General features: G+C 61.6%; 1 protein-coding gene across 2 annotated transcripts in view; it reads right to left on the bottom strand.

Annotated features, from left to right (window-relative positions):
• Positions 1 to 17,710, bottom strand: part of RPTOR (regulatory associated protein of MTOR complex 1) — a 325,821-nt gene that overhangs the window by 12,129 nt on the left and 295,982 nt on the right. For both annotated transcript variants that reach the window (XM_077755327.1, XM_077755330.1), the window contains exons 25-28: positions 14,563 to 14,668; positions 12,133 to 12,247; positions 10,563 to 10,687; positions 8,481 to 8,585 (exon numbers count right to left, since the gene is read on the bottom strand). In XM_077755327.1, the coding sequence (XP_077611453.1) occupies positions 8,481 to 8,585; positions 10,563 to 10,687; positions 12,133 to 12,247; positions 14,563 to 14,668 (451 nt within the window). The remainder of the gene's footprint in view (positions 1 to 8,480; positions 8,586 to 10,562; positions 10,688 to 12,132; positions 12,248 to 14,562; positions 14,669 to 17,710) is intronic.

The raw sequence follows: 17,710 nt of genomic DNA, 5'->3' as shown, positions 1-17,710 counted from the left end.
ACGTGCATCATCACTCAAACTCAACTGGAACCTCAGGAGCCAGTTCAGAGGCCCAGAGAGGGGCTGTGGGCCAGCACCCACTGGGACTCCCAGGCGGCCTGGTTATTTAGCTGGGCCACATGGTGGGCGGGCCACATGGTGGCCGACTGNACGTGCATCATCACTCAAACTCAACTGGAACCTCAGGAGCCAGTTCAGAGGCCCAGAGAGGGGCTGTGGGCCAGCACCCACTGGGACTCCCAGGCGGCCTGGTTATTTAGCTGGGCCACATGGTGGGCGGGCCACATGGTGGCCGACTGACATGGCCTGCCTCACCAGTGTCCCAGGAGCCATTCCTGCCAGGGGCCAGGCTAGGGAGGGAATCGGACCCTGTCCATCTGTGAGCCTTCTCTCTGGAGTCCCTTACGTAATGGGGACCAGACGCCGTCATCCAGGGAGACGCCAGCGTCATATAATGAAGGACAGATGGCCTTGCATGACGGGGAAGGGACGGCCGGGCAGCAGACAACTTTGCACGGTGGGGGATGGACTTCTGTGACGGGGAACAGACAGAACTCAAAAGGAAGCTGGTTCAAGGCCCCGAAGACCCGAGTCGAAATGCGGCGGGACAGTCAGGTGTGGTGTGAGAGAAAGGAGAGGGCGGATGGGCACAAATCGGTCACCCAGGAGGGAAGCTCTGTCTCTGTGCAACAGACAACAGCGTGTCTCCAGGCAGCAACCTCCACACATCCCGGGGACCAACGAGCCGGCAGACCCAGCAACCCCACGAGTGGACGCAGCGTTTCAGCAGGCGACGGGGCAGGAGGGCCGGCCCGGGGAGGCCACGTGATGGTTCTCCCAGCAGCGGCTCTCCTGTGTGACCCAGGCCAAGTTCACGGCTACTCCCTCCCTTCCTGTGATTCTGAGCTCACTGGCATGGGAGCCCCCAGCTGCTGCTGTCCCTGCATGTGAGGGACACAGCCAGCCGGATGGACGCCGCCTCACACCTCAGTGATGCACTGTCAGTGCCAACGACAGGGCAGTCAGCCCGGGGACCATCCTCAGAAGGGACCACCCTCAACCCTCGGAAGGGACCACCCTCTGGAAGGCCCCGCCCTGGGGAGGACTATTCTCTGGAAGAGACCCCCTGGGCATCACATTGCAGTGACAGGCGGGTTTTCTTCTCACGACACAGAGATCATCTGCACTCCTGGCAGTGCCTACCGTTCCAGGACAAAATCCACGGACCACAGAAAGAGACACTGATTTCTCCAAGTCCCGGAGGCTGGACGTGTGAGGTCAGGGTGTGGGCAGGGCCGGGTCTGGCTGGCAGACAGCAGCCTTCTCGCACGTCCTCACGTGGTGAGGAGAAAGATGGGCTGTCTCTTCTTACAAGAGCACTGAGCCCATCATGGCCACACCGCCGTGACCTCATCAGGCCCCGATCACTCCCAAAGGCCCCCCTCTTAGCCCACCATGTTGGGGATTAGGGCTTCAAGAAGTGAATTTTGGGGGCTGTGCACATTCAGTCCATACTCTTGCTCTGAGGACAAGGTCTTCTTCTGGTTTGATCGGTGGTAACACTGAGGCATATGTACGAGCCCACACAGCCCTAGAATCCGTAGAGCCCCCTCTGTTGCATGGCCGGAGGACACAGGGGTGACTTCCGCCAGCACAGGTGTGTATGAGCACCCCTCTGGGGGAGTCGGCATGGAGCCACACCTGGGGGCACCCCGCACTGGCCGGGTACAAACCTACACTCAGGCCCCTAGACATAGCCCCGGGTTTTCTGCAACGGCTCCAGCTTTAAGAAGCATTCTTCGTAAAATTTATAAAATGAGAAGTATTTGCTTTGTATAGACTCTGTAAGGGTTTTTAAAGAATAAGGAAACTCACAAGTCCAAAGCACTATGGTCAGACCACAAGCCCTGGACATCAGCCTGTAGACCGTGGCCTTCGGGGAGGGGCACCAGCTGGGTTGGTGCCCGGCCACTTCTGTGCCACCATGCTCCTGGCCTCTCCCAATGACAGAGCTTAGAGAGTCTGATCGCTAGGTTTCCCTCCTGGCAGGGGACAGCACATGCCTGTGTCACAGCCATGGAGGCTCACAGGCTCCCCAGTCTGTGGACCCGTGGGGTGGCTGCTGCTGCAGCAGAGAGCACGCTGCCTGTGTCTGCAGACAGCCTTGGCCGTCCGGCTGGGGCTCTGTGCCAGCCCCGCCAGGCACTGAGGGGTGGTGTAGTTAGGGAGTGTGTAGGCCAGATGGCATCTGGAGCCTGATGCCCGGGTCTCGTCACGGTCTGGGGTCACATGGACAAGCGGAGAGGGGATGCGGTGGGGTGGGTGGCCCAAGGAGTTGCAGCTGCCCTGCACAAGGAGAGAGACAGGCATCGTCCTGGGTGCGGGCTGGGGCTCGAGCGAAGGGCGGGCGCAGCCTGAGTCCCGCAGCATGTCCTTCTCGGTGGACTCGAGAGTCTGACATCTTGTTCTGACTCAATCACCTCTCCGAGGACGCTTTCAGATACAGTCACCTGGTGCCGACACCATGGGCCTGGCGGCTCCGGGTAGGGCGTCTGCTCGGCCACCGAGGGCTCTCAGCCTGGGGTGGGGGTGGGGGGGTGGGTCTTGTGAGCTCTGCTTCCTGTTAAACTCTAGCTTCTATGAAGCCAAGCAAGTTCCAGTCGAAACTAGCCCTGGGCCTGGGCTGCAGGCAGCCGACCAGATGCCCCGCAGACGGCCGTGGACAGCGCCGCAGACGGTGGGGTTTCCCTGAGCCCCACGCACCGATCCTCGCATGAGCAGACGCATCTGACCTCGGGTAGGATGGCCAAGTGCCTGAAAGGTGGTAAAAGTCCTGTTCTCTGACCCTGTGACCCTGAGATGCACAGCACAGAGGGACAGCCCTGGATGGGGGGCTCCTGCTGCCGAGAAAGCCATCGCCTCTCAACGTGAAAACCAGGCACCAGGCAGTCCTGCTCCAGAGGGGGGGCCGGAGAGGGTAACGATGAGACAGCTGCACAGGATGCTTCATACGTGCGGGCCTGGGGACCCTGGCCGGCCTGCAGGGGGCGTCCCCATGGGGCCCGGGGACCCCGGCCGGCCTGCAGAGGGCACATCTTTCCACCATTCCAGCCGTGGTCCAGGACCTAAGCTCAGACTGGTTTGGAACTTTCATAGCAGCAACAAGAGGCAAGTGAGGCAGAGTAAGGACCCCCCCGTGGGTCCACCCTTTATTCAGGTCTGGTCCTGTCTGTGCTGCCAGGCTACCCCTGCTGGACACCAGGGAAAGAGAGAGGCTTATTTGACACCTCAGTTGCTTCCTCTCTTTTAAAGGGACAGAGTGTCATCGAAACTGGCCCCTGAGATGCGGACAGCGGCCCGAACGCTTCCTGAGCAGGGCCGGGAGGGGCCCTGGACTCCAGGCGTAGCGCACCCGTCGCAGCCCGGGGGAGGGCACCCATTGCCGTGCCAAGGTGACAGGATGACTCAGCCCAGGATGAGCGGCCGCGCCAGGGCTCCAGGGCCCTCAAGGCTTCTCTTAAAGACAAAGCAGGGTGTCAGAACGCACAGCCACAGCAACCTCTGTGGTAGGTTTCGTACAAAAACAAAACCCCAAAGAATAGGTGTGCGGAGCCCCAAGGGCAATGGGCCAGTCCTCCTGGCACAGGTGAGAAGCACAGCTCTGTGGCAAGGGGGTCCCTACTCTCTCCCGTGGGACGTAGATGCGGAGCCTCCCTGTGGGGTCAGGCCCCCTCTCGGGCCCCACAAACGCCTCCTGGACGGCGCCAGGTGCAGAGACGCGGGTCGGGCAACAGAAAACTGGGCTCAGGAGCAAACAATTTCACCTAAACTTGCATCTCTCACCAGAAAATAGGCCCAGACCACGTGGGAGCTGCTCTAAGGGTTGGAGAAGATGGGGGATGTGCTCCCCACTGGTCAGGCTGACAAGCCCCCCCTTTCAGAGAAGGGAGCAGGTGGCCTCCAGGCTGGTGCCCTGTCCAGCTCGCACAGCCTCACGCCCAGTGGGACTGTCACCTGGCCCTGCGTGTCTGCCTCCTGCACCGAGGAGGCTGCCCTTCCAGATTCTAGATCTGCCTGTGGTTTCTGGAGAACAGAAGCCGCCATCAGCGCCTGCTCCCGCATAACCTGAGGGTAGGCGGGCCAGGAGCTCTGGAAGCGGCGGAGGCTGCTCTGCCGGCCCCTCCTGGTCTTTCTGGGTCCTCGCCCTGCTTACTTCCTAGCTGCTCCCAGTTGATGAATATTATTAATGAGCCAAAGGTCCAAGACTGATGTCAGTGTTCACACACCCCAGGCTACACAATGTGTCCTTGGTTCTCTGGGGAGGCTGAGGTACAGACATGTCCTGGGTGCTGTCCCATCCTGGGTGCTGTCCTGTCCCGTCCCGTCCCAGGCGCTGTCCCGTCCTGGGCTCTGTCCCACGGTATTGACCCTGAGTGAGAACCGAGCAGCTGGAAATGACCAAACCCTGCCTCTCACCTGCCCGCAGCCCCAACGTGGTAGGCGGTCCTCGGGCTTGTCCTCAGGCTTTCAGAGAAAGCGACCCTGTCATTTCTCTGAGAAGCTCAAGTGGACTCTTTCTCAAGAGAAGGAGCCCATCTCCTGCTCTGTTTAGTTTTTCCTTCCCAGATCGTACATGCAGAGAACGTTACCAAAACGGCTCTTCCTAAGCATTGAACCATAGTCCGTAAGATGTGAAGGGACTTCCTGTTCTTAGCACCTCAGCCCCTAGCTGTGGAGGCTTGGCGGCCCCAGACCCACAGCCTCTTGCAAAGGGCTTCCAGGGACAGGCTGGGATGCAGGCTCCTTTCCACCTGCCTCTGAATCACAGGTCTGGAATCGTCTGCGCTGCCTGGACTCGTGAGGCCCCATCTCCTCACAAGGTTCCCAAACGGTCAAATTAAGAGAGAAAAATGACTCGTTTATGGCATTATAGATTTTATGTTTGCTAACCCAGTTCTACAGTTGTGTATCCAAGGGCAGCTGCGTGTGGGTGTTTTGGTAAAACCATTAAACTTATATATGGATTTTTCAGATGGAAATGGATATGCTACAAGAAACTTCATACTACATTCCAAAAACGATTATTTTTCAAAGTTTATGTGGAAAAGCCAATTTTGATCTGGAACTTCTTCTCTGCTCTAATGAAACCACAAGGTCCTTAAATAAAGCCCACAGGACTGGAGTCCCTGCCTTTAGGGTCAGGGGGCCCAGGAGGTGACACTATGAGGTTTGGGTCTGAGGGAGATACCTTTCGATAGCTTTCCTTAAGATTTCGTCCGAGGGCCTTACACAGCTACCTGACTCACCCCTGACCTCTGAGTGCTGGTCGACTGGTGCTCTTCTGGGGGCTGCATGGACAGGACGGATGAGCAAACTCACAGCCCTAGCCCTCTGCTGGCCCCAAAAGCGCATGGGCTGGGGAACAAATGCCACCATATGGACCATGGGGGCCAGGCCCCCGCCCCCCCAGCCAGGGCGGTCAGGACTTTTCGGGCCAGACCTTTGAGGAGGCAGGGATGATGGGTCTGCAGTGAGGGGCAGTGGCCAGCCAGCGCAGGTAGCCAGAGCCAAATAATCCAAAAGGCTCAGAACATTCGAGTGGAAAGAAGCAGGAAGGGGAGGCAGGCAGGAGCGGCCAAGGCCACAGCGTGCCAGGGTCCAGAGGAAAAGGGCCGACCTCAACCCAAATGTGACCTGACAAACGTGATAACACAATCACCAGGGCTTCTGGTCCCCAGAAAAGTCTCTCTCCAGGTAGAGAATTGGAAGGAGCCGTGGCACATCCTGAAGCCGGACCAAACGTGCCAACAGAACCTCCGAGCGCCTGAGTGCCGGTAAAGGCTGCCGTGATGTCCACCGCGGCCGGGCCAGGGACGCCTCCCAGCGCAGGGAAGGCATCGTTGGCTCCAGCAGGACGGGGACGGGCAGCGGGGAGCACAGAGGGGAGAGCCCGTCCCTGACTCTACTGCAGATCACGTGCACACGTGTGTGTGTGCACATGCATGTGCACGTGAGCCAGACGTGCTATTAAGGTGACGGTGCACTGAGCCTGCATGTGTTTCACAAGACTTTCTACCCTCGGTCACAGAGTGCGGAATCATACCTCAAACGAGCTGCCCAGACAGCGACTTGGCCGGTGGATTCCAGCTGCGGACGCTGCTGCCTGAGGGGCCTCCCTGCCAGCAGCGCCCTAGCCACCTGGTCACGCCAAGTCACCAGGGCCTGCAGGCAAATGCCCCTCCTGCACCCCACATGTCTGCTCCGTGGCGGACGGCCACGGCAGGTGGACGTGGTGGGCCGGCCACCTCCCCCTGCAGTCTGCAGGGCCAGGTGGAGAGCCACGCGGAGGGCGGGAACACGGCTTCGAGAGCAGGGAAGAGTGGCCTGGGCCCTGGCCTGGACGCCCCCACGGGCCGCAGCCAGAACTCTGAAGGGCACTGCCTGGTGCTGCTCCAGATGCGGAAAAGCAACAGCCACGGGAGCGAGTGGCCCTTGGAGTCCCCACTCCCTCTCTCCCGGGGGTCACAGCGCAGGCCTCTGCGGCTGGCGTGTTAGGGGCCAGGGCTGGTTCCGGGCCGGGCAGGGAGAGAGAAGGCGGGAGCCGATGGGCAGAAGCTGACCACAGGTCAGCCCAGGGGCTGGGATTCCACCAGACCTGCCCCTCGGCCATGGAGCTTAGATCCCAAGATGGAAGTTGCAATCGGGGTGGCTGTGTGGGCCGCAAGGTGGGGCCGTGTCCGGGCCCCGCGGCACCCGAGCCCACGCGGACTTGACCTGTAGAGCAGCTGGTCCTCCAGCCCCTCGGAATGAACTAGGAAAGAACCTTTTTGCTCAGGGCATGGCTGCCAGGCTATAAGGCAGAGGACAGGACCAAATGCTGCCTCAGCGGCTGAAGAGACAGAGCAGGCTCCAGGCCCCTCACCCCGTGGGCTGATGAAGACCAGGAGGTGATACCCTTGCCTGCTGCTCCTGGCTCCTCCCCAACTCTGCCCCACCTGGGGAGATCTCTGAACCCCAGGGAGAGGGGTGGAGGCCTCAGAAGGGGTAGGCTGGTAAGAAACGCATGTCTACACCAGTGGGACCCAGTTTCAAGTCAGGCCTGTGGTGACAACTGGGGCCAGGAGCAGCTCTGGGCACTCCAGGCGACACCGGGGTCTTCTGATGGGCGGGAGACAAGTCCAGGGGTCCCAGCTGGCCTCCCGCACCTTGGACGAGGCAAGGGGAGCGGCATCACGGGTGGGACTATTCCTGGTGTCTCAGACCACACACACACATCATCTGGGGGCAGACGGAAAGGCAGGAGCTGCAGAAGGAACAAACTAAGCCGCCAGCGTGTCTGTCCCCTGAGCCGTCGTGGGCTCCTGACGTCCCCACCCCCTGTCCCTACCATGAGCCTGACAGCCCTCCACCAGCCCCTGCCTTGTCCGCACAGGGGTCTCTGGCCCCGTGTGCAGGGGCTGGCGGGCTGCCTGGGGCCTGGTGCTGTCACCTGCTGGAAGGCAGGACGAAGGGAAGGACCACCTGCAGCACGGACTGGGCTCAGGAGTGCCTGCGTGGGGGGGGGGTCGTGGCCCCGGGTCCCCCCCACCCCGTGCGGAGCCCCCAGTGCCGCCAGGTGGCTGGGGGGGTCTGAGGGGGGAAGACAAGCTGGAAAACAGAGACAGAAGGCACGGTGACTGGCTGTCATCCACGCCAGCACGTGGCCCGGCCTGAAGGGGCCCAGGTGACACACAAGTGGCCGTGTTGGGGCCGTGGCGGTGGGGTAGATATGGACAACTGTTTAATTCCTAAAATAATTAAAAAACAGTAACGTTTGAAAGCAGCCCACAAGGAGACGTCTGCCCTGGAGCTGGCGCTGGGCGGCCCCTCCGGCACGAGGTCACCTCCCTGGGCAGCAACTCCCCAGGATGGGCACTTGGATGGAGGGGAGAGAAGGGGCCGCACGGATGACGGCCACACGACGACAGGACGCGGACGGGGCCACGAGGGGAGTGGACGCAGTTGTGGCCTGGCCGGGAGCGCAGGGCGGGAGGACTAAGCTGTTTTCACGGCCGGTTTAGGGGAGAGACCGTGGCCCCTGGCGTCTCTGGAACCCAGAGCTACCACGCCGTCCAGGCTATGGCAGCGCAGCGAGCCGCCGAGGGACCGGCGCACAGCGGCAGCCGTGTCCCGCCCCTCCCCCCGCCGTCCAGACAGGCGTGCCCACGTGCCACGCACCCTCGTCCCCCAAAGGGGGTTCGTCCGGGCAGAGAGCAGAGCGTGGCCCCCGGGCCCCGGCGGTGGCCAGTCCTCCCCACGGCACGGGCTGCAGGCAGGACGAGGGTGCGGCAGGCGTGCCCACGGCCAGCGAGCCCTTCAGCGGGGCCGCGTCTCCTGCCCGGGAGGCGCTTCGTGCAACCAGGTGGAGCTGGCGGCCTCAGGGAGCCACCGCCAGGGGGACGTGGCGGCAGTGCGGGGCCCGCTGCCCCCGGAGCACCCACCTCTGGTGGTCGGCAGCATGTCCGAGAGCCCCTGCCACGCGGTCACCATCTCTGGGTTCTTCTCCAAATCTGCAAAGTTCTTCCAGACTCTGATGGCGCCGTCGTCTGGGGGAGAGAAGGGAGGGAGGTGGAAACCCAGGCCCGCTGCTGGCACGTGGGAGGACGCCCCTGGGTGACAGGAGAGCGTGTGGGTCCCCACGAGGCGGCCGAACGCAGGCGCAGCAGGGCCGGTTCCCGGAATGTTCCTTCTCACCTCGCCATCCTCAGTCAGACTCCTGTCTGGGCGCGGGGGGAGCTGCCACCACCTGCGACCTCTGACTCCATGTGACCCCCCCCTCCTTGCAGTGACTCACTCGCACCAAGAAGTCAGACCTTCAGCTGGGCCTCAGCGTGTGACCCCATGGCTCCCTGCACCAGGGGGCCAGCTGGCCGCCCCCTGCCCTGGCCGCCCCCCTGCCCTGGCCGCCCCCCTGCCCTGGCCGCTCCCTGCCCTGGCCGCCCCCCTGCCCTGGCCGCCCAGCACAGGGCCCAGGTGCTGTTCTGTGAGCCTGGGTGATGTAAGCGTGTGGCTCCACCCGTGTCCCTGCACCCCATGTGGACCCTGCTCTCCAGACTCACCGGCCCCCCGTGGTGGGCCTCAGCAGTGGCTCCCGCCTGGAGTACGACCGTGCGAGATGCCCGCTGACCCATCCCCGCCTGCACCCACCCATCAGTTGTCCGGGCCTCGGTCTCCCTGACAGTGACCTTGCCCTGCTCTGGGACCCAAGTCCTTGTGTGCTTCTCTACCAGGACCCCCACCCCTGGGACTTTCCCTGGTGGCCGACGTGTGGGAATCACCCCCTCCTCCTCTGTGGTGCTGAGGGGCACCGAGCACCACCCCTCCCGCAGCTTCCCGCACCCTGCCTGGCACTGTACTTGTCTGTCCTGATGCCTGCGGCCGAGGGAATGACTCTGGATGGTGGCTCGACTCTGTCTGGTCCTGAGGTGGGAACGCCTGGGGAGAAGCCACCAGCAGGACCCTTCCCTGTGGGCACACCATTCACAGTGGGGCCCAGGAACCCTCTGCAGGGACGGGGGCTCTCGGTGCAGTCAGCTCGGCTACAGCGATGGCTCAGAAGCTCAGGCCCAACACAGGTGGGGACAGAATGGGGACATGCCCAGGATAGCACTGTCTCATCCTGGCCTGTCACCCCTGAAGAAGTGCAGTCAGGCCAGCAGTGACCAATAGTGACTTCTCGTCACCCCGAGATAGCAGAGTCTGGTCTTTAAACAGCTAAAGCAGGGGCGCCTGGGGGCTCAGTCAGTTAAGCGTCCGACTTTGGCTCAGGTCATGATCTCACGGTTCGTGGGTTCGAGCCCCACGTCGGGCTCTGTGCTGACAGCTCAGAGCCTGGAGCCTGTTTCAGATTCTGTGTCTCCCTCTCTCTGACCCTCCCCCGCTGATGTTATGTCTCTGTGTCTCTCTGCCCCTCCCCTGCTTGTGCTCTGTCTCTGTCTCTAAAATAAACAAACGTTAAAAAAAAAAACACCAGCTAAAGCAGACGGCTGTTGCCCAAGGATGGCATTGTGGGAAGCCTGTTCCGGAGGGATGTGAAGTGACACCACTTCAGACCCCAAAGTGAGCGTGAGGCCCAGCACTAGCAGCGGCCGCCAGGGAGCAGGGGTGGGGCTGGAAGAGGAGGAGCACGCGCCGCGGCACCGCTACTGAGACGTCTGGAAACCCCGCGGGCACTGAGGCGGGCCTGCCTCCCCCTTCGTCCATGAGATGCCCCCCACCCCCCGCCCCTGCCCCGGCCTCGCCTCTGAGGGGATCACAGGGGCCAGAGGGACACAGGCTGACCGCGCCTTTCCTGGCCAGGGGAAGGCCTGCCCGGAGGAGGGGACGGTCCCGGGGCCCGCCTGGCAGTGCTCACCGTGCTTCCCCCGCTGTTTGTGGGTGAAGCCTGTTCCCTGGGAAACCTCCCGTGTGGTGAGCAGGGCCCCCTCGCCAGAAGAATGATCGGGGTCAGAAAAGGCCGTGTGTGGATATGTGCTGGGGTCTCCACACTGGGTTTGGGGACCCGGCCCCGCAAGGCCCCTCACCCGTGGCCGTGAGCAGCAGCGAGCAGTCCTGGCCGTTCAGGTACTCCATGGCGGTGACCCTGGTGTACCGGGGGTTTCCGTTGTGGAAGTAATCCAGCTTCTCCCCTTTCTCCCAGTCCCAGAAACTTCAGGGAAGGAGAGAAGAAGAAAGTCAGTCGTCGGGGAAACGCAAACAACACGCACAAGGCGATCGCCACCCATCTGCCAGGGTGGCCACGACCACAGCCACGAGAGCCGCAAGCTCTGGCAGGGTGTGGGCAGACAGCCCGCGTGCACAGCGCCGGGGGTCGGCACGGGGTCGGCACGGGGCGCCTCGGGGCCACCTCTGCTGGCCGTGCACTGAGGGGTCTGCCCCCCCAGTTCACAACCGTCAATGGGGAGAAACGAGTCGTGATAACGGAATGGACACAAACCGACAGAGGACTCAGCCGTGTGCCCGGAAGATACTGAGCGAGCGGATGACGCGGCTTGTTGTTATCACAGCCCGGACTGTGAGGAGCACATGGCTGCCACGGGTCTTTAGTAAACATTTGTGTTTCTACTTCACAGGAACTCTTAAAAACATAAACTTACGGGTGGCTTGGAGTGAATTAGAATCTGAGGTAAAACTCAGCTCCTTTGGCATCAAGTACAAGCTGCCGCAGGGCAGGTATCGAAAGACTCAGTTCTCCCTCGTGATTTACCCTGTCGCTTCCTTTCGTAACAAAATCAAACCCAACAAACCATCAAGGTGGACTTCATTCTACTTTATGTTTTGTCTTCCTCTAGGCTGTGTTGAAAGTACACAATTTTTAATGAATAAAAAATAAAACCTGCCCATGTGAATATACTGAAAAAAACCCTGAAACTCGGGAAGTGACCCAAGTGTCCCCTGCTGGATGGATGGTAAAGCGTGGCTCAGCCACATAGTGGGCTGTCGCCCGGGCTGGACAGGGAGGGGCACTGTGACGCCTGCCACAGCGTGGACCGGCCCCCAGGGCACAGTGCTCGGTGGCAGGGTCAGACACAGAAGGACACGTGAGGTCCCCGGGGTCTCAAGCCCAGAGACAGACAGCGGGACGGTGGGGGCCGGGGTTGCGGGAGGGAGAGCTGCTGGCTAATGGGGACAGAGCTTCAGGTTTTCAAGATGGAAAGAGCTCTGTGGGCGGATGGCGGCAGTGCTGCACAGTGGGAATGCGCTTGTCCCCTGAGCCAGGCACTTGAGCACGGTTAGGACACTAAATTGGGTTCTGTGTATTTTACCACAATAAAGGAAAGAGGGAAATCGAGGGAAGAACCCCCCTGGCTCCCCCCTCCCCCCACTAAGTGGGTAGGTTCTCTGTGCCTCAAGGGCGGCGCTTACAATAAATTAATCTGGTTCTTAGTTTCTCCACGGGCGGTACTGAAGGCGAACCCCGTGCACGTGCGTCCCCGTCACGCCGTGGCTCCGCGGGGCCTGCGTGTGCTGGCCCCAGAAGCTTCCGCTACCACCCCGCACACCTCCCCCTGCGTTCTCAAGCCCTGCCACTGGCTGCGCCCCGGAGGCTCGCGGCGAGTGGCTTCCACGCTGGGAACACAGCGCCCGGCGTACCAGATGCTGTCTTTATCGGCCACGGCCACACACGGCGTGAAGGGGTGGAACTTGACCACGGAGGGGACACCGGGGTTCCTGTTCAGAAATATCTGGTCGTCCAGTCTCACGATACCTGCCCAGAGAGACACAGGTGATGGGCCTCGGCGTGCGGAACCCGAGGACGTGGTGCGTCCAGCCCGGGGCCCTGGGGATGCACAAGGGACCCACAGGGCAGGCAGGGGGGGACCAGGGCCTGGCTCCCTGACCGCAGGGGCCCCCAGCACGAGGTGGACATGCGGCCAGTTTCCAGTCAGTGCTCGATGACCCATGCGTGCAGTGACGCCGAGCCGTGCTGACGCGTGCGGGCGGGGTACGAACAAAGCAGGAGGCCACCTTGGAAACTCCGTTCCAGCTCGAAGCGTCGGGCACGCAGGCCACAGTCCTGGTGGCCTCGGGAAGCTGGTCCCTCTGGAACCACCCGGCTGATGGACAGACCACCACAGATGACAGGGGAGGTGAGTGAGGGCGTGTGCACCAGGCCCCAAGACCAGAAGCAGGGAAGAAGCCGCCAGGAAGGGGCTTTGAAGGGGTCTTAGGGAAATAATAAAAAGAGGCTCAAAGGCCAAGAGGTCAAGACAGGTTTGGATGGGATTTTGGTGACTAATGCGAGGCCAATCCAGGGCGGCCAGGGGCACGGGGCCCCTGCATCGCTGGGCACCGGCCGCTCCTGGGAACCCTGGGGGGTGGCACTGGCTTCGCCCCCGCCCCCACCCGTTAGAGCAGCAGACGCTGAGGTGACAAGGACGAGGGTGAAGGAACAGATGCAAAAAGGCCCCAGAGGCTCTGTCCGGGTGTCACCCAGTGTGACCCGCAGGGGCCCGACCGCAGGCGGCCGGGGGACACCGGGAACACGGATTCCCAAGTCGGGATGCATCGTACGTGGGTGACAACTCTGGTCCCGCTGGCCGGGTCACTGGGGGAGGCCGGACACAGGGGTCGGGGGACCCCTCGCAAAGCTGCAGGCAACCCCTCTCTCATGGGGGCGCAGCTGGCTCTCAGAAGGGGCACTGTGCACGGCCGACAGCCTCTGCATGGGCACGTGAGTGAGCAGCGTCGCCTGCGGCCCTGTCTGGTGGCCGGGTCCTCCGCGCAGACCTCTCACAGGCTGACGGGCCCCGCGGCTGCGTCCAGGAGCTCCGCTTAGCATGTTTCCAAACAGGAGCCTCCTCTTCCCACAAAGACCGGAAGAAAGAACCCCTGACTCGGGTTTACAGTATTCTGTGTTTGTCTAGAAAACCCAGCTGTTTCTCCAGAGCCCTCGGCCCCCAGTATGGCTTCCCTGTCAGGGCCCGTCTGCCTTCCCACGGGTCCTAAGCGTGGGGGCAGACTTGGGGCACGGGGGTTCCACCATCGTGTAGAACCAGGGCCCCGAAGAACCACAGACCTTTGAGAAAACAGCCTTCAATGCTGTAATTCCCAGAGTGCTGTGACGCTCTGACAGCTGTTCTGTCCTCGGGAGAAAGCCGTGGGGCGCAGGCCGGCCCGGCCATACACGTCTGTGAGGGGGCTGCCGGGGCAGCAGACGCCAGGGGCCAAATCTCTAGGGTGATTGCATCCAGCTGCCGGCAGCCCCTCATGGAGGCAGGGCTGCGAAGCGACTCTACGTGACTCTACGCACTACGGCCCCGAGGCGGCTTATGGGGGAGCTCCGGACACTGAGGCGACCGCAGTGGCTCCTGGGGCGGCTGCGTGTGCTCGGGGACACGGGGTGTGCCGGCCTTGGTGGCCAGGCAAGTGCGTCTGCAGGGACAGCCTGTCTCATGGGCCTTCATCCCTGACTGTAAAGAGCGACCCGTGATAATCACCACCATTTTACAGGACAGAAAGGCAAGGTCGAAACAGTGAAATCAACAGAAGGGCTGACAGCCTGTGACCCGCTCTGCGCGGGGACCCGGGGAAGCTGGTTGGCCTGGTCGGCCTGGTGACTAGGGCCATGCTGGCTTCGCAGGACATGTGGGTGCACCCCACCTCTCTGTGCCCCGAATCCATGGGGCTGGGAGAGCAGGGGGGTGGTGAGGGGGTGAGGGCTGCCGTCCAGCACAGGTGAGGCTGGGGGCCTCTCTTGGCAAATCTGGTAAAAGTCTTGGTAAAGTGTGGCTCAGATACAGTCTGGTGGACAGTGTGATTATTCTGGGGCAGGAGGGGGCCAGCTGGGAACAAGCAGGGCCTTGGGTTTGTCTCGTGTCCCAGGCAGAGCTCGGGGCTGGTGGGGCTGCCCCTTCCGCTCTGGAAATGGCAGCGCACAAGGCTCGCTCGCTGAGAGGCCGGCGGGGGCGGGGGCTTCCCTGGGGAGAGAATGGATGAGTGCTCCGAGGGCTCCTGGGGGCCAGCCTGGAGGCGGACCAGTCCGGCCGGCCTCGCCACAGGCCCTCGGAGGGGGCAGCTTACCCTTCTGGATGAGCTGTCGTGCCTGCTGCCTGACGCGGGTGTTGCGGAGAAATCGCCACTCCCGCTCCTTGCGGATCTGACTCTCCAGGTCATGTTCTTCTGGGATCTGGAACAAAAAAACACCCAGTGAGGTCTGGAAGGGACCAATGGCCATAGGCATCTTGTCTGCGCCTCATGGACGCTGCGCTGCTCACAGATGGGGGGCTGGCAGCCGCCCCGCACCCAGCACAGCTTCCCAGCTGCCTCTGCTCACTTCCTGTGTCTCGGCACATTCTGGTGACTCTCACAATGCCTCACACTTGTCATTGCTAGTATGTTTGTCACGGTGATCTGTGGTTGGCGCTGATTCTCTGACGGCCTGGTGACGGTCAGCATGTTTTAGTAGTGAAGTGCTTTTTTAAATGTTTTTATTTACTTATTATTTTTTTAAATGTTTGTTTTTTGAGAGAGTATGCGCACATATGAGCAGGGGAGGTGCAGAGCGAGGGGGACAGAGGATCAGAAGCGGGCTCCCAGCCGTCATCACAGAGCCTACGCAGGGCTCGAACTCACAAACTGTGAGCTCCTGACCTGAGCCATAAACCGAGTTGACTGAGCCACCCAGGCATCCCTGAAACATTTTAAAATTTAAGGTCTGTGCGCCATTTCCTCAGACACGGTGCTATCGCACGCTCTGTGGACTGCAGCATCGGGCAGTGACTTACACGCACCGGGACCCACGGCACACGTGGACTCACTTTACTGTGGCTCTGGACCCACACCTGCAGTGTCTCCGAGGCACTGGCCCGAGAGAAAGGACCCTGGTCCCGACTGCAGAATTTGGGGTCCCCGGCCTGGCCAGGGTGCCCCTGCCCAGCTCGCTGGTGACAGTGAGGGTGACAGACAGGAGCGCCTGGCCTTCCATCCGCGGGGCAACCGCCCTCTGCAGGCCGCTGGGTCTAGAGGATGAGGGCCTCCCGGCGAGAGCAGGCTGCAGCAGAGACCCAGAGGCCACCTCAACCCCAGAGGGCCACATACCGTCCTGCTCTGTGGAGCCCCTGACACGGGCAGCAGGGCAGCCGCTGCCAAAGCAGACGGGGAGCTGCAGGGAGAAGGGGCCGGCGGGGTTCTGCAGGACGGGCCCACCGGCCTGAGCCGAATGCCTGAACGCAGCGACAGAGGGGCCTGAGTGGGGCAGGGGGTGGGGGGCTGTGGGGCCTGACCTGACTCAGCACAGGTGAGGCCGGCCGGGGTCCACGTGAGAGTCGTCAGGAAAGAACTGGACTGAGGACTCTGTCAGCTTCAAACAGCTCCCGAGAGCCCTGCAGTCTCCCCACCGAGCCACGGTGTCAGAGACTGAGCTCAGGTCCCCAAAATATGCGTGTGCCACACATGCCTCCCTGCTCTCTGTTCCCGGGGGAGGGGTCCCTCCTGCTTCGTGGCCCGGATGTGCGCACACGTGTGCAGGTGCACGGAAGGTTGTGTAAAACCAGTGTTCACAAGAGGCCTGCCCGGCCAAGAGGAAGCCAGGATTTAAGTTGGCTTGTGCCATCAACGTGAATTTCCTTAATCCTCACACGTCACCAAGTAAACTGGATTGGCCCTGAGTCCCTGCTTGAAAACCCAGAGTCGTCGAGTCTCAAAATATGGAAGAGATTAAACAAACGAGAAAACCCTGCCTGGTCTTGGCTGAGCCGAGAAGCCGGGCCTCCCTTAACCTGCCCGTGGTCGGCGAGGTTAACACCACACTGTGCAGACAGCCCACGCTCGGATTTAAAGATCATTTTCTCTGTTGAAAAACAGCACACGTCCACACGGACAGGAGCTTGGGCCACGGCACACTCCGCATGTCCACCCTGAACGCCCTGTGTTCTCTGGTCACGGAACAGAAACGCCCCACCCCAGCCACACTTCTGAGCCCGCGGGTCTCAGCCGCCAGCCGTTTTCCTTACTCTGTTCCTTTCTTCTTTTTTCCTTAAAAACTACAACCCCACACCTAACAAAACAGCAACAGCCACAACAAAGACATCCGAACGTGGAGGCGACAAGAAGAAATGGTGTCAGCTGCCTCCACAGAACGTTTAGTGGTTTAGAAATAACCCCCCAGTGGCAGATGGGGTAGATCGTGGGTTTTAACAGTTGGTTTCGCTCTGTGACAATCCAGAGCTTATTAGAAAAGACACGCAAATGGTCAATAACATTGAGCAACAATAAGAAAACCCCAGAAAAACGGACTGAAAGTGTGTGTGGGGCTGCGACAGTGCCCTGTGATGGGATCTGGTTTCCGTGGGAACACATCACAGGAAGAGCGAGAGGCGCTCTGAGTAGGAGGGCAGGACGGGCACTAGGTTCCTGGACGCATGCGCCTTGGCGACCCAGCACCCACGTGCTCAGGCAAGGACCGGGGCCCAGGGACGGGCCTGGGGCTCCAGAGGACGCATGACAGTGGCTGCAAGGGCAGGAATTAAGGCGTGTGGACGTGCGGGCCCCTGGCAGCCCGGCCGGCGGAGGCGCCCCCACAGGCGTGCTCAGCTGAGGATGGTCAGAGCTGAGCTGCACACAGCTCTGCCAGTACCGCCTGGGGACGGCCCGCTAAGAGCCACCGGGACGAGCCAGCAGGACGGAGGGGGACAGGCGCAGGGCGGGCGTGGAGCAGTGCTAGGTGACTGCGGCCACGACACCTTGGTCCCAGCACCAATTCCCACCCTTCGGCCTCCTGGAGACGCAGGGGCCAGGGCCTTAGGCCTGGCCTGTCCCCAGAACAACCAAGGGCAAGGATTGGAGGGTCCCCCAAAGGCAAAAGGGGAGACAGACCCTGGGAAAGGCTCATTAACTCCATGCTAAATGCTCAGAGCCTGAGCTCCGTTTCCACCCAGAAACGAAGTCTGTTCTGACGACTCAACCGAGTGGCTCTGGACCTGCCTTTCACCTCAGTGCTTTCTGTGATGTTTTCCGTGTGTGACGAGCCACCTCTCCCCTGCCACAGACAAGGATGTCACTCGGGCGCAGGGCGGTGGCGGATGCTGGCAGCAGGTGCGCTACTGACGTCCACTCCTGATCCGGCCAGGCCTGCTCTGCGCTCACGCCCTGTGGCCCTGTCAGGAGGAGCTCTGAGGGGAGGGCAGGGTGCCCTGCATGCACCGAGGTCCAGACACGGCTACCTTCGCTG

Source organism: Crocuta crocuta, unplaced genomic scaffold, assembly GCF_008692635.1.
Source record: "Crocuta crocuta isolate KB4526 unplaced genomic scaffold, BGI_CrCroc_1.0 scaffold50, whole genome shotgun sequence".
NCBI lineage: Eukaryota > Metazoa > Chordata > Mammalia > Carnivora > Hyaenidae > Crocuta > Crocuta crocuta.
The sequence above is the reverse complement of the archived record's forward strand: the minus strand, read 5'-3'. Positions and strand labels throughout refer to the sequence as shown.